The following is a 13,064-nucleotide window of genomic DNA, read 5'->3' on the forward strand; positions in this document are numbered from 1 at the left end:
TTTTACAGGTATAGTTGCAACATAATGTCATAAAATCGGATTTTTCACCGCCCTGGTTATTTTCATTAAGTCAGAGCAAGGTCAGCATTTGGTAATCCTTGTCTAGGTTCACTAATTAGCTTGTTTCCTTTTATCATTCTAAAGGCTTGCCTTATCGTTTTACTGTCACAGAATAAAAACTGAACACTGAATAATTTGCATGTCATCTTGTTTTTCCTGGAATAAGGGTAGCTCTTCCCAGAAGCAATAAATATTAGGATTAAGCTTATCTTGACACCCTTTATAAGTGTGCAGTCACAACAGATCCGTGTCACTGCCCTGCAACACTAAGGATGGATTCTAGACGCACTGACTGCCTGACAAAGCCCCTGTCACGGCTTTTTGAAAATCTTGGATCAAAAGTAGGATCCTATCCATTATATTTTTTCATTGTTCCTGTGTTACTCTCAGCAGCACTCAGCGGGGGTTTCATTTTTCTCGAGGGAAGACAGGACAATAGTCTTGAGCGCCAGTTTACGCCAACTAAAGGACCCTCAAAGGCAACCAGAGCCTTTGTGAAAGAAAACTTTCCCTACAATTACTCCATGTTTTCTGAAGACAGGCAGTATGACAAGGGCAGCTTTGCATCCCTCATTGCTATGGCTAGGAACAGCCGTAATCTACTGGACACACTTGTTTTAGAGGACATCATCTCACTTAACAATAAGATCCTTGATATCACTGTGGACAATGGAAGACTGGGCTTCAATGAACTGTGTGCCAGAGCCAACGGAGAGTGTGTTTCAAACATCATCCTTGAAATCCTCAGCTACAGTCTAACCAATCAGACCAGCATCACCTATCCAGTCCACATGCACAAAGCTACTCCACTCTTTCTAGGTGCAGTGCTGGGTGGTGTTATTACAGATGATAGCGACTCAGTCAGAAATGCTGAAGCTGTCAAACTTTTCTACTACTTAGATGATCGGGAAAGCACAGCTGAAGCCTCAAAATTATGGCTGAGAGAATTTAAAAAGCTCCTATCAGACAACACAGACAGCGAACACATTTATGTGAGTATCACATCATTACTCATGTTTTTATTATTCATTTTCTTTTTAAACTTTAAAGTTGAAGCAAGTAACATAACCTCTCTGAATGCTTAAACGCAAACAGAGATTCTTGGGTGTATTTATTCGATGTGCATTTACGATGAACTATTTTTCACATGACTGATGAAATGCTTTGCAAAAGCCACAAATACTTTTAACAATGCCATCAAATGATGCTTTTTGTGTTTGGTAATGAGTATTATTATTTTTTTAATAAATCTTTCATAAATTTTGAAAAATAAAAAAGTTTTGTGCAGACTTGTGCTTCTAGCCCAAACTCTTCCAGTCACATGGTTGCAAAAATTGGGGCAAAAACAATGACCTCAATCACAAAACTAAAGCAACATAAAATGATCACAGAAAGATACATTTGACCACAGACCGACTACAGAAAGATTTTCTTCATTGGAATGTGCCACCAAAAGCTTTTTGACAAAAAAGAAGCATTGGAAGCATTGTGCGGTTTAATGTTCTACTTGAGTTAAAGACAATTTGGATGAAGGTCAAGTACGTGCCATCAGCAGTGGAAAACTACCAGCCATACTGAGTGGTTGTTTCTTTTTTTATTGTCCTTTTTTATGTTGTTTGTTCTCTTTACCAACAGCATGGAAAAACTCCATAAAAATACCAAAGTCATGCAAAAACACCCCCACAAAATGTCACGTTACAGTGTTTTTAATTCATAATGCCATTATCAGTGATGGTTTAACAGCTTATTGTAATGTAATTCTAGTTTTAAGCCTCATTTTATTTAGTTAAACAAAATATGATTTAGGAATAACTACTTTACTTTTATGTTGTTTGACACTGACATTCTCTCACTTTATGCACAAACTAGTTCATGTCTTCCCCCTGTATTTTTTTGGAAAATAACTTTTTAAATCTTCAGTGGGCCAAGTGGAGTCCTCTCTTAGAGGAAGCTCTTTTCTGCCGCTTGTATCTGCGATCTCGTTCTTTCGGGCACTACCCACAGCTCGTGACAATAGGTGAGGGTAGGGACGTAGATTGATTGGTAAATTGAGAGCATTGCTTTTACTTTGGGTTCTCTTTCTTCACCACGACGGACCGGTACAGCGTCACTGCAGCCGGAGCACCAATCCATCTGTCAATCTCCCGCTTCCTTCTCCTGTCACTCATGAACAAGACCCTGAGATATTTAAACTCCTCCACTTGGGGCAGGATCTCATCCTTGACCCGGAGTGGGCACGCCACCTGAGGACTATCGCCTCAGATTTGGAGGTGTTTATTGTCATTCCCACCGTTTCACACTTGGCCACGAACCATTCCAGTGTGATCTGAAGGCCATCACCCGATAAAGCCAACAGAACCACATCATCTGCGAAAAGCAGAGATGAGATTCTCAGACCACCCAAGTGAAAGCCTCCCACCACTTGGATAGGCCTAGAAATTCTGTCCATAAAATTTACTAACAGAATCAGTGACAAAGGGCAGCCCTGGCAGAGTCCATCATGCACTGGAAACGAGTCTGACTTATTGTCGGCTATGCGGACCAAGCTCTTGATCTCATGATGAAAGGAAACTACAAAAATGGAATAATCACAAACTGAGCCATTAAGAAAGTATTCCTGAATAATAGAGTCATTTATAACCTGAAAATGGTTGTAATGTGAACTATGCACACATTTCTTTTAGTTGGCAGATGTGTTCCAACATTAAACATGCTCATTACAAGGTCTGAAGATTTCCTTGTTGAACTAACATTGTATGATTTGAAGAACAAAAAACATTTCTGCAGGGTTTCTTGTAAAAGTACTGTACTGCTATCACATAGTGCATTATATTCATGAGAAGATAGACTGTTTGGATTGAATTTCCTAGTTTTTGGAAGTAAACTGTAGAAAAGTCTAAGTGGAGGAACAGGCAAGCATTACAGGCCAGAGGAAAAATCTAAATATTTGACTTTTATGGGTGAACTGCCCTTTTAAATCCAAACTGTTGAGTAACACTGATGTAACAGCTGCCAGGACTTCCATGTGCAATCATTTTTTGTGACTTAAACGCTCAAGCTGACTTCCTTCTGCTGTGCTCTTTTGTAGGTGTCTTACTACACCTCGAAATCCAAGCAGGATGAGATTGACAGCCACACCACAGATGGCTTCCCCCTATTCCTCATCGCTTATGCCTGTGCTGTCACCGTCTCTGTGATATCCTGCCTGAGGTAAGAAGTGATCAGCAACCGTCACGCAGTAAGTGGCAAAATCCAGGATGCAGAGCGCTTGTCTGACCCAGGTCAGGTTACATGTAGTGCAGTACAATTAACTTTTTTTTTTGTTTTGAGCTATTTTCATGTAGATTAAGAAGTTTGAATTCATAGTTACAGTTCTAGTAAAAAGAAATAGACCTTCTTTAAATTCTAAGGACAATAAAACTAATCTGGTACTTAACAGTTATGGAAATACAGCCTGAGGTGAAGAATAACCAGGATCTATATCAATGTATAACAGTGTCTTTATTAATTTAACAAACAAAAAGCTGAAGTTGAATCTGAAGCAATGTGTGGAAACCTAACTACACCCCCATGATTCAGAAGCTTGTAAAACCACCTTTAGCCTTAATAATCTGAAGTAACGTGAGCAATTGTTTTACAGCGTTGCTTCAGCTCATTGAAATCTATGCACAGCTCTCTTAAAGTCCCACCATTTCAGTCAGGTTGAGGCCTGGATCTGGATGTCTCATGATCTAGTTTCAGTTTTAGCTGTTAGATGGCCTCACGTTTGACTCTAGAATAACTCCTCCTATAGAGGAGTTAATGACTGATTCAATTACTACAAGGTGCCCAGCTCCTGTTGCTGTAAAACATGTGCAAATTATCACCCCTCCTATTAAACACTGATAAGACTCACATGCTTAGTTGTTGAAAATCAAGCTACAGCCAGAAGCTTAGTCAAAGAGAGAAGCTGCTGGCCTAGTTTTGTCTTGAGGTAAAGAGCAATAATGTCTCACTTAAATCTTTTGTACTTGGAAAAGTTTTTATTGCACTTTGATTTATAATCCAACTGAAGAAACACAATCTCAATTACCGAGCTTTAGAGCTTCAGAGTTACACATCGGAGGCATTTTTTTTTTTTACCTTTATCAGAGCCAAACATTGTTTCCATTTTTCATATTTAAAGCAGCTGATGCCTCTATCTTCAAACTGTTTGAAGACATAAGAACGTATGGTGAACAGTGCTTTTAAAAACAGTTCATGTCACATGAAATGTCCTCTATTTTCTGAGACTGACACCCTCCCCACTTTTAAGATTAGGTTATAATTTATCTTTTTGACAACACGTACAGTATAGGCAGGACTTGATCAGGTGTCCCTGAATCCTCCTTTAGTCACACTGCTAGTTCTAGGCTCCCATGATGCATCCAAATATTTAATCTTTACTCAATCACTCTGTGTTTATACACAACACTGCATTTAATCATTGGTAATATTACTCTGACTCGCTTCCGCAGTTCTTCCCCATCTGGTAACAGCAGATGGCCTCCCCTCCCTCAACCTGGTTCTGTCAGAGGTTTCTTCCTGTTAAAAGGGAGTTTTTTCTTCCCACTGTCACCAAGTGGCTTCTCAAAGGGATTTTCTCTGTATTATTGTAGTCTTTAAAAGTTTCTTGACTTATTATCACTAACAACTTCAATTAATCAACAACACGCTGTGCACTTAATCAGTAAAATTCTTACTTACTTTTCAATTTACATAAAAATATTATTAGAACATGGTCTTACATGTTAGGTTAACATACAACTGCCCATGTTTACCAAATGATTACTTTCTGAAGATACAATTTAAAAAACATTTATGAAATCTTCCATATTTTTCTTAAAAAAAACTACATTTCTATATTTAGCTTAAATGTAGATTTTTTATAATCTTATTCCACAGATTTTTAAGGCGGCACGTATCTTTTTTCCCTGGATATTTAACCAGGTAATAATTAACAACAGGGAATATAACATATAACTTGAGTAACAGGGAAAGATAATAATTAACAATCAGGTCAGTACACAGCAAATCCATCATGTCCAAATTAACACTGTCGGATTTGATTTCAACACTATTAAAGTGTCTATATGGGTCCACACCAGAGAGTGTTAATTTAACTCTTTTTGGAGAGTTGGTACGTTAACTCTGATTTAGTGTTAAACACCAAATCTGTCTGGAGTTGATAATTTAACACTTGGTGTTAAGAGTTTATATATTAACTCTCAAAGAGTATTTTAGTTTAACTACGTAAGAGTTATCTTCTAATTCATTCTAAAAAGCGGGAATTTTACTGTTCTGAACTTCTAGAAATTTCTTTTGGAAATAAACATTTACTAAAAAGATGCAATGGTTTTTGAAAAACATTTATTCTGAACTGTGCACCACAATTTCAAAACATTTTCTGAAAGATGTAACAGTATACATGTTCTCACTTTCATTAGAATTTTGTTTATCAAAAGGTCTGACATAGGTGAGCTGGTAAATGCAAATAACAGCATTCTCATCACTTATTTCTTCAATACAATATGAATGTCCTTCATTCATCCCTTTGTGGAACTTCAACGCACTTCTGCTCTCCCCCATATTCCATCTTCACAAGCATATCCTGTGCGGAGATTGAATAAAAATTAGTTGACAGTAATTAATGGCACAAATAATCCAGTAAACAATTGCAGCACAGTAAAAAAAAAAAGGAATCCTCTTTGAGCCATTACTTGTGTAAAGTATTTTCCCAAAAGACAAGGACGCAGGGAACAGGTAATACTGAACTAAATGTAAAACCTCAACCTTTTTCATTTTTACCTAAACCGTGTGCACAAAACTCTGGAGGGATCTATGCTAACGTAGAACCCAGTCAGGACGTCTGCTACTGCTGTTTGCTCGTTTTTTTTTTATTTTTATGGGCGATCGTTTTCAGGCTTCAAGTAGCACCATTATACCAACATTTCACATTCTAGACATTGTTTTAGGTGTATTTGACCAAAAGTTTGACTGAAAATTCACATGCAAGCTTTTTTTCAAGGCTGAAAATTTGCCCGCAAACAATACCTTTCAGCTAGCTAAAACAGAATATTATGCTATCACCGAGCAACATGGCTAATGCCTTTCACACAGCTTTGTCTCAACTCCAAAGAGCCACAGAAGTAAAAGCTAATAACAATTGAAACAATCTTTGAAAAAGTGACTTACCAAGCATGGCAAACAACTCAAATATGTAGAGCAAATGTTCTGAAACGGCTTCACTTCAGCTTCGATTGGAGCCGTGCTGGGGGCGGAGTCTGTGCATTTACTCTGTTGGTGTCATAGCCCCTCTAGGAGTTCAGAGTTAAGAGGTCAAGAGTTAATGTTTCCATTTTAACACCTCCAGATTTGACAGAGAAACACTCATTTTTAACACTCTATTTTAACTACTATCATTTTACACCTCAGAGTTACATTAAAAGAATGTGACTCTGCTTAGAGTAAAATTAACTCTACTTTTGCAAGGAGACTATTAACACCAAAAAATTTAACACTTTTGAATTTGCTGTGTATATTTACCTTCTGTTTCTCTTTTTATGACGGGACATTTTCAGAGCGTGTGATAGCTATTGTTTATCAGGTTTATGGCTCAGATTGTGTCAGGTGTTGCCACCTCTGTATTAACTATGAACAACAGGCTTTTTTTTTACAAGCTTCACTTTACAAATTGTAAGAACATCCACAATAAAAGGTCATATTTAGGAAGTTGTTTTGTTATAAAACATCCAACAATGATCCTTTACAGGCTGCCCAGAAAAACTGGACCTTGCCCTCAGTTCACTGTTATCTTTATCATCTGTATGGATTTAAATACAATTTATTCCTCCTTGGCAGGCTGGACAATGTGAGGAACAAGGTGTGGGTGGCTGTCTTCGGTATCCTCTCCGCTGTGCTGGCAGTTCTGTCTGGCTTTGGCCTGCTGCTTTACATCGGAGTGCCGTTTGTTATCACCGTCGCAAACGCCGTTTTCCTTTTACTTGGTGAGAAAAATTCACTCTTGGCTTCTTTCCTTCCACACTTTAGTTTTAGCTTTTAGCTGGAGGTGCAAAACCAGCCAAGTAATTAAAAGTGTAATAAAAGTAATAAAGGTGACAACATAAAAAAAGTTTCAGTGGTGTTTTATAAGGTGGTGACTTTATTCATTTATAAGCATGTGAGTCATGTGAGTACCGTAAAACTATCATGAACTGTTATCACTTTTTTTCCAGGAATTGGTCTGAACAACATGTTCATAATGGTGTCTGACTGGCGGCACACACATGTGAATGACCCGGTCCCAAAGAGGATGGCTCACACTTACAAAGAAGCCATCATGCCCATCACCATCACCGCTGTGACCGATGTTCTCAAGTTCTTCATAGGTGTCAAGTCTTACTTCCCATCCATGCAGGCCTTCTGCTTGTACACCAGCACCTCAATCATATTCTGTTACATCTACACCATCACCTTCTTTGGAGCCTTCTTGGCTTTAAATGGGCGGCGGGAAGGCAGCAACAGGCACTGGCTGACCTGCAAGCGAATCCCATCAGACAGACCTAAAAATCGCTCTGAGCTATACAGCATCTGCTGCGTGGGAGGTGACTTTGATAAGAGCACTGGAGCAGAGAAGATGCAACCAGTCAGCTATTTCTTTAAGGATTACTACGGCCCATTTTTGATCAAACCCTGGGTCAAGGGAATGGTGATCTTCTTCTTTGTGGCATATTTAGCTGTAAGCATTTATGGATGCCTCCATGTACAGCAGGGGTTTGAGCTTCACGACCTGGCAGCTGATGACTCCCTTGTTAACACATTCAACAGGAAGGATCGGCATTATTTCTATGATTATGGCCCATCTGTGATGGTTATTATCAGTGAGCCTTTTCCATACTGGGATGAAACCAAGCGGCACGAACTCCAGGCATGCGTGGAGGACTTTAAAGGGCTCCGCATTGTAGATAAAGGCATTTTTTCATCCTGGCTGGACTCTTATTTGTTGTATGGGCAGGCAAATAATTTAACCCTTAATGATAAAGATGCCTTCCTCAAAAATCTCCCTCATTTTTTTGAATTATTCCCTTTCTACCAGCAAGATGTGAACATCACCGGAGATGTCATCCACGCCTCCCGAGTTTTCGTACAGATGGTTGATATTGACAGTGGCAGCACGGAACTTTATGCACTTAAAGCACTTCGGTCCACCTCAGCTGATTGCAGAGCAGCTTCTTTATTAGTCTATAACCAGAAATTCATCTTCTTTGACCAGTATGATGTTGTAGTGAGCAGCACGATCAAAAATGTTGGTGTGATCGCAGCTGTGATGTTCATCGTCTCTCTCCTGCTCATTCCTAAGCCTATCTGCTCATTTCTGGTGACTTGTTCGATTGGTTCAGTGACTGTAGGCGTGACCGGCTTCATGGCGCTCTGGGACATCAGCCTGGATTCCATATCCATGATCATTTTCACCGTCTGCATTGGCTTCACTGTCGATTTCTCCGCTCACGTGTCTTACGCCTTCGTCTCCAGCAAAAAGACGGATCCTAACGCAAAGGCTGTGGATGCTCTCACACATCTGGGGTTCCCCGTCCTCCAAGGTGGCTTGTCCACCATTTTCGGGGTGTCAGTGTTGTCTGTATCAAAGTTTAACACCTTTAGAACATTTTTTAAGATTTTTTTTCTTGTCATGTTTATCGGGATGGTTCACGGCCTTGTTTTCATCCCAGTAATCCTGACAATATTCACACGCAGGTCAGAAAAGGAAGAGAGCAAAGAGAACACTGTGAAAGTCACCAAACTATAACCAAAAGTGGCTACAGTAAGGACTTTTAGTCAGATTCAATTTTAGATGAAATTAGAACAGCTGCTTTGAAAGTAAGTGATTTCAGTATAAGTTAGATTTATTTAAATAACAACCTTACAAGTGAAAATAATTTAGACTTTATGATGTAAGATATTCATTTATGAATGTGTTGTATTGTCTAAATTAGAACTCCAAAATCTGAGACAGTGCCCCTCCCAGTTTATTTATTCTTGTTTTAGACACATTGCCAGTGGCTAAAACAACCTTGTTTGATCTTGTTTGAGATGCTCCACTGATTTATTGACAAATGTAAACAATAAAATCAAGTATGAACACTTAAACTAAAGTCTTATTGACACTGGATCTCAGCTACAGTGAATATTTTTCAGTGCATTATATGTTTTGTCTGCATTGCATTGTGGGATCCTTATGCTGTTACAGTGTCCCATGCATGCACATTCCAGGAAACAGTATGCATCTCACTACTGTTGGGTGCATGATAAATGGTGAACAGACTGGTTCTAATATAATGCTTTTCTTCGCACTTTTATGTCTACTTGAGCGCTTAAAGCGCTTAATACAACATACCGCATTCATCCATTCACACACCCATTCACGCAAGCATGTTATTCTGTGTCCAAGTGCCTTCTGTCTAACATTCACACACATTCACACTCCTGTGTATGCACTGGGTACAGCTCGAGGTTCAGTATCTGGGGCAGCAGCGACTGAACCACCAACCTTCCAATTAGTACACAAACTGCTCTACCTGAGCCAGAGCCACCCCCCTGCATAATAAGGTCTTGAACTATTAAAACAAAATCTCACAATGTGCACCGTAAAAAAAAGAAAAAAAATTTAACAAAAAAATCCTTAAAAAATATTCTGGGAGCTAGAAATGAAAATGTGATCTTCAAGTTGACGCAATATAGACTCAAAATCTTCAAAATACTGAAATAGTTCAGCTGATGCCATTTTGTAAAGGCAGAAAATTCAGAAAAACCTCAACTCTAAACATGAGGTTCATTCATTCTATATACTCAAGTGTTTCATTCTATATTTTCAAATTTCATTATATATATATATATATATATATATATATATATATATATATATATATATAAAATCTTTCAGGGTTTTCACGTAAATATAAGTGTAATTTCTGAACATCCCTAAAACGCATATGGTGCAAACTCACCTTTTCACTAGCCCTTGACACCAACAAGTCATAATGAATCTGCCGAGAGAAAGAATAACAAATGTGGGAACAGGGGACACTTAAATAGGTAAATAGATAAATCTGTCTAAATCCAAAGAGGCATACTGCTTAATGCTAATTATTTTGTACAGGTGGCTGAAAAGCTAAAACGGCTAACATCACCTCAGCCATTAGCATTGCTAGCAAGTCCGCTCTCCTCTTAATATCATGAGAGGGAAGAGTTGGTTCAATAGTTTCTATTGTTATTACTTTACTAAACTTTTACCAATTTTGGTAATATGAAATACATCAACTGTGAAATTAGCGTAATGATAGCTTTTGACACAATACTTGCAGATTTTATACACTCATAAAAAAACATTGATACAATTTCTCCACCAGTTTTGTGGTGATAACCTCTGTAATTTCACAACATGTCTGTTAATGAATAAACAAACCAATGTTAAATTACAGTAAAATTCCTTTTTCCTCTGTCATTCTTTGTGTTATTTTACACTAATTTCATCACATTTTTGATATGTTTGTACAGCATAAAGCTAGTTTTCAGTAGTTATATCTTTTAAATAAAGAAAGCATCTTAGCATATTATGTTTATATTTTTTCTGTGTAAAAGTAAATAAAATGTTTCTGTTATTTTACGTTAGAAACGTCAATATAGAGACTATTTTATTTTTGTAATTTTACTAATTGATAAACCAAACTAGTTTTATGTTTTTTTTAAAAAAATACGTTTGCTGCATTTAGTGAGAAGATGTAATTTAAAAAAAATCTTGAGACAAAAACTTTGCATTGTTTATGGTTTGTTTAAAATTGAGGAAGGCAAAAGTAACCCACAAAGACACTTATTTGGGATGTAAAGGAATAGAAGAGTTGCACGATGGATCAAATGCAGCCAGCAAATCAAACTGTATTATGATATCATGTCAGTATGGACCAAAGTCTCCAAGGAATGTTTCCAGCACCTTGAATATATGGCATGACGAATTAAGGCAGGCGAGCGTGTGATGTTGTCTAAAACCTACCAGTTAAGGAAATCCTGATAGTTATCTTAATGCCATTATTTGCATTAAGATAATCAGAGAGATAAGATGACTTTTATCTGGATAAATCGCTGCAAAAGTTAAATGAATGTTTATGAATTACTAACGTGAATGTCTATTTTTCTACTCTTTTTATCGCTGCCTGGTTAGACAATAAAGAGTGGCATTTATATTGTGCTTTTTCCCTCTTATTAACCACTCAAAGGGCTTTATACTACAAGCCCCTTTCACCCACTCATTCATACAGGCCTTTATTTATCACACTCACACATCGATAGATACATCACGGACAATCTGGGGTTTAGTTTCTTGCTTCAGGAAACTTCACCATGCAGACTGGAGGAGCTGATTAGTGGATGACTCTAACTCCTGAGCCACCGCTGCCAGTATGTGGCTTTGAATAGTGCCCTGAATTACCATTAAATAGATTTCAGAAGCAATCGGGACTCAACAAAAATTGCAAAGCTGCCACAATTGCCCCCCCCCACCCTTTACTTCATTTACAAGCCATTCAAATGTCACATTATTCCAAACTGTCCATAATTAAGCTGCACTACAATTTCTCAGTTTCAGGAAGTGGTGTTGGTGGCATATTCATCATAATGGCCTCCAACTGGCAGCGCATTAAAAGCAAGAACCCATACAGATGGCTCACACCTCAAAAGGAAGCGTTATGTCCACCAAAGCTACCACCACCATCCTTGTGATCATGACTGATGTTTAGAATTTTTCTATTGTTTCAGTTGCATTCATTTGTAGCATTTTGCACAGAACTATAAACCGCTGGAGACCAAACAGAAAGGAAATAACTTAATTATAGATATGCTTCATGCTTGTTGCTGCAGATAGGTTAACATTTAGTGTGCATATAAACTTTAAATATTAGAATGTAAATTGTGAGTATTCTTATTTGAAGACTTTCCAAAGAATAAAACAACACACTGAATTGGGACAGATAAACTGAATAAAGAGGTTCTTACTGCTTTTTCCACTCTAGGGTAAAGAGTGAATGCTAATCAGATTGCTTAGGAGCAAGTGTTTTGTGTACAGCGGTGCTGCAACGGTAGCTGCCGGTGTCTTGTTGTCGGCTCTTTACTTGCAGATATGGAGAGTTTAACAAAGGAAGAGAAGTAAGGAGCCTTGGATTCAGCTTTAGGCCTACTCTAAGTAGAACTTAACCCCCCCTCCCCAAAAAAGAAAAGTCTTCTGGTTTTAACTTTCTGCATCTTTCATGGCTGCTGCACAGCTCTGTCACCCTCCGTCATGCCTGTCTTCCCTCGCCCTGCTTCCTAGGCGAGATGCCTCTGGACTGCACAGCATGACATGAGATGGCCCTACACCCAGGATGAAGGCAGAGCTGGAGAGAGTGTGGGTGTATGTGAGAGCATCAACTGATAAGAAGAGGGATTGGAGATAACATAAAAAAACTCATCATGTTCCTCTTTTTCCTGTGTAGTAAAATCCCACATCTGTTAGTGCACTTTTACATGTCTAACACTAGTTTTTATTAGAATTTATAGAAAAAAAAACAATATGTTGCAAAAAAAGATAACTTATTCTCTCATAAAATACAGCACCTAATTATATATTTTGAGATGTAACTGGGGTGTTACATGCTAAAGCACTACTACTGTATGATGCTTATTTGCACTTGAACCTCTGGTGAAAATTTTGTACCATAATGTTAATCAAAGCTCTTAAAAAGTGGGTAAAATTAGAGGCAGGGGGACACATTAATTTATATATTACATATATTTGTTATTTATTCAAATGTGAACGGGTATTTGCATAGCACTTCTTTAATTTTAACCAAAGCTTCAAAGGTTTTCTGATCTCACATTTGATTTTACTGCATGCCAATGTGAATGATAGGTGTGTCTACATGCCTTATTAATGTGTGCATTCAGTGATGTCTTGAGTA

General features: G+C 38.0%; 1 protein-coding gene and 2 long non-coding RNA genes across 3 annotated transcripts in view; 1 reads left to right on the top strand and 2 right to left on the bottom strand.

Moving 5' to 3' along the window:
* Positions 1-13,064, bottom strand: part of LOC309714333 — a 35,606-nt gene that overhangs the window by 8,388 nt on the left and 14,154 nt on the right. The window contains exon 3 of the long non-coding RNA XR_014278904.1: positions 10,083-10,121. This is a non-coding gene — a long non-coding RNA (uncharacterized lncRNA). The remainder of the gene's footprint in view (positions 1-10,082; positions 10,122-13,064) is intronic.
* LOC309714784 (patched domain-containing protein 3-like) lies at positions 333-9,168 on the top strand (the record flags this gene model as incomplete). Its single annotated transcript, XM_082547481.1, has 4 exons — positions 333-1,052; positions 3,149-3,270; positions 6,940-7,085; positions 7,314-9,168. 4 exons carry the CDS (start codon positions 333-335, stop codon positions 8,882-8,884), a joined length of 2,559 nt encoding a protein of 852 aa, XP_082403607.1. The 3' UTR covers positions 8,885-9,168.
* LOC309714785 lies at positions 5,432-6,580 on the bottom strand. The gene is made up of 2 exons (XR_014279021.1): positions 6,274-6,580; positions 5,432-5,689 (listed from the first exon to the last, which is right to left on the bottom strand). It is a non-coding gene; the product is annotated as an uncharacterized lncRNA (long non-coding RNA).

This window comes from Aulonocara stuartgranti (assembly GCF_965226115.1).
Source record: "Aulonocara stuartgranti genome assembly, chromosome: 9".
NCBI classification, from domain to species: Eukaryota; Metazoa; Chordata; class Actinopteri; order Cichliformes; family Cichlidae; genus Aulonocara; species Aulonocara stuartgranti.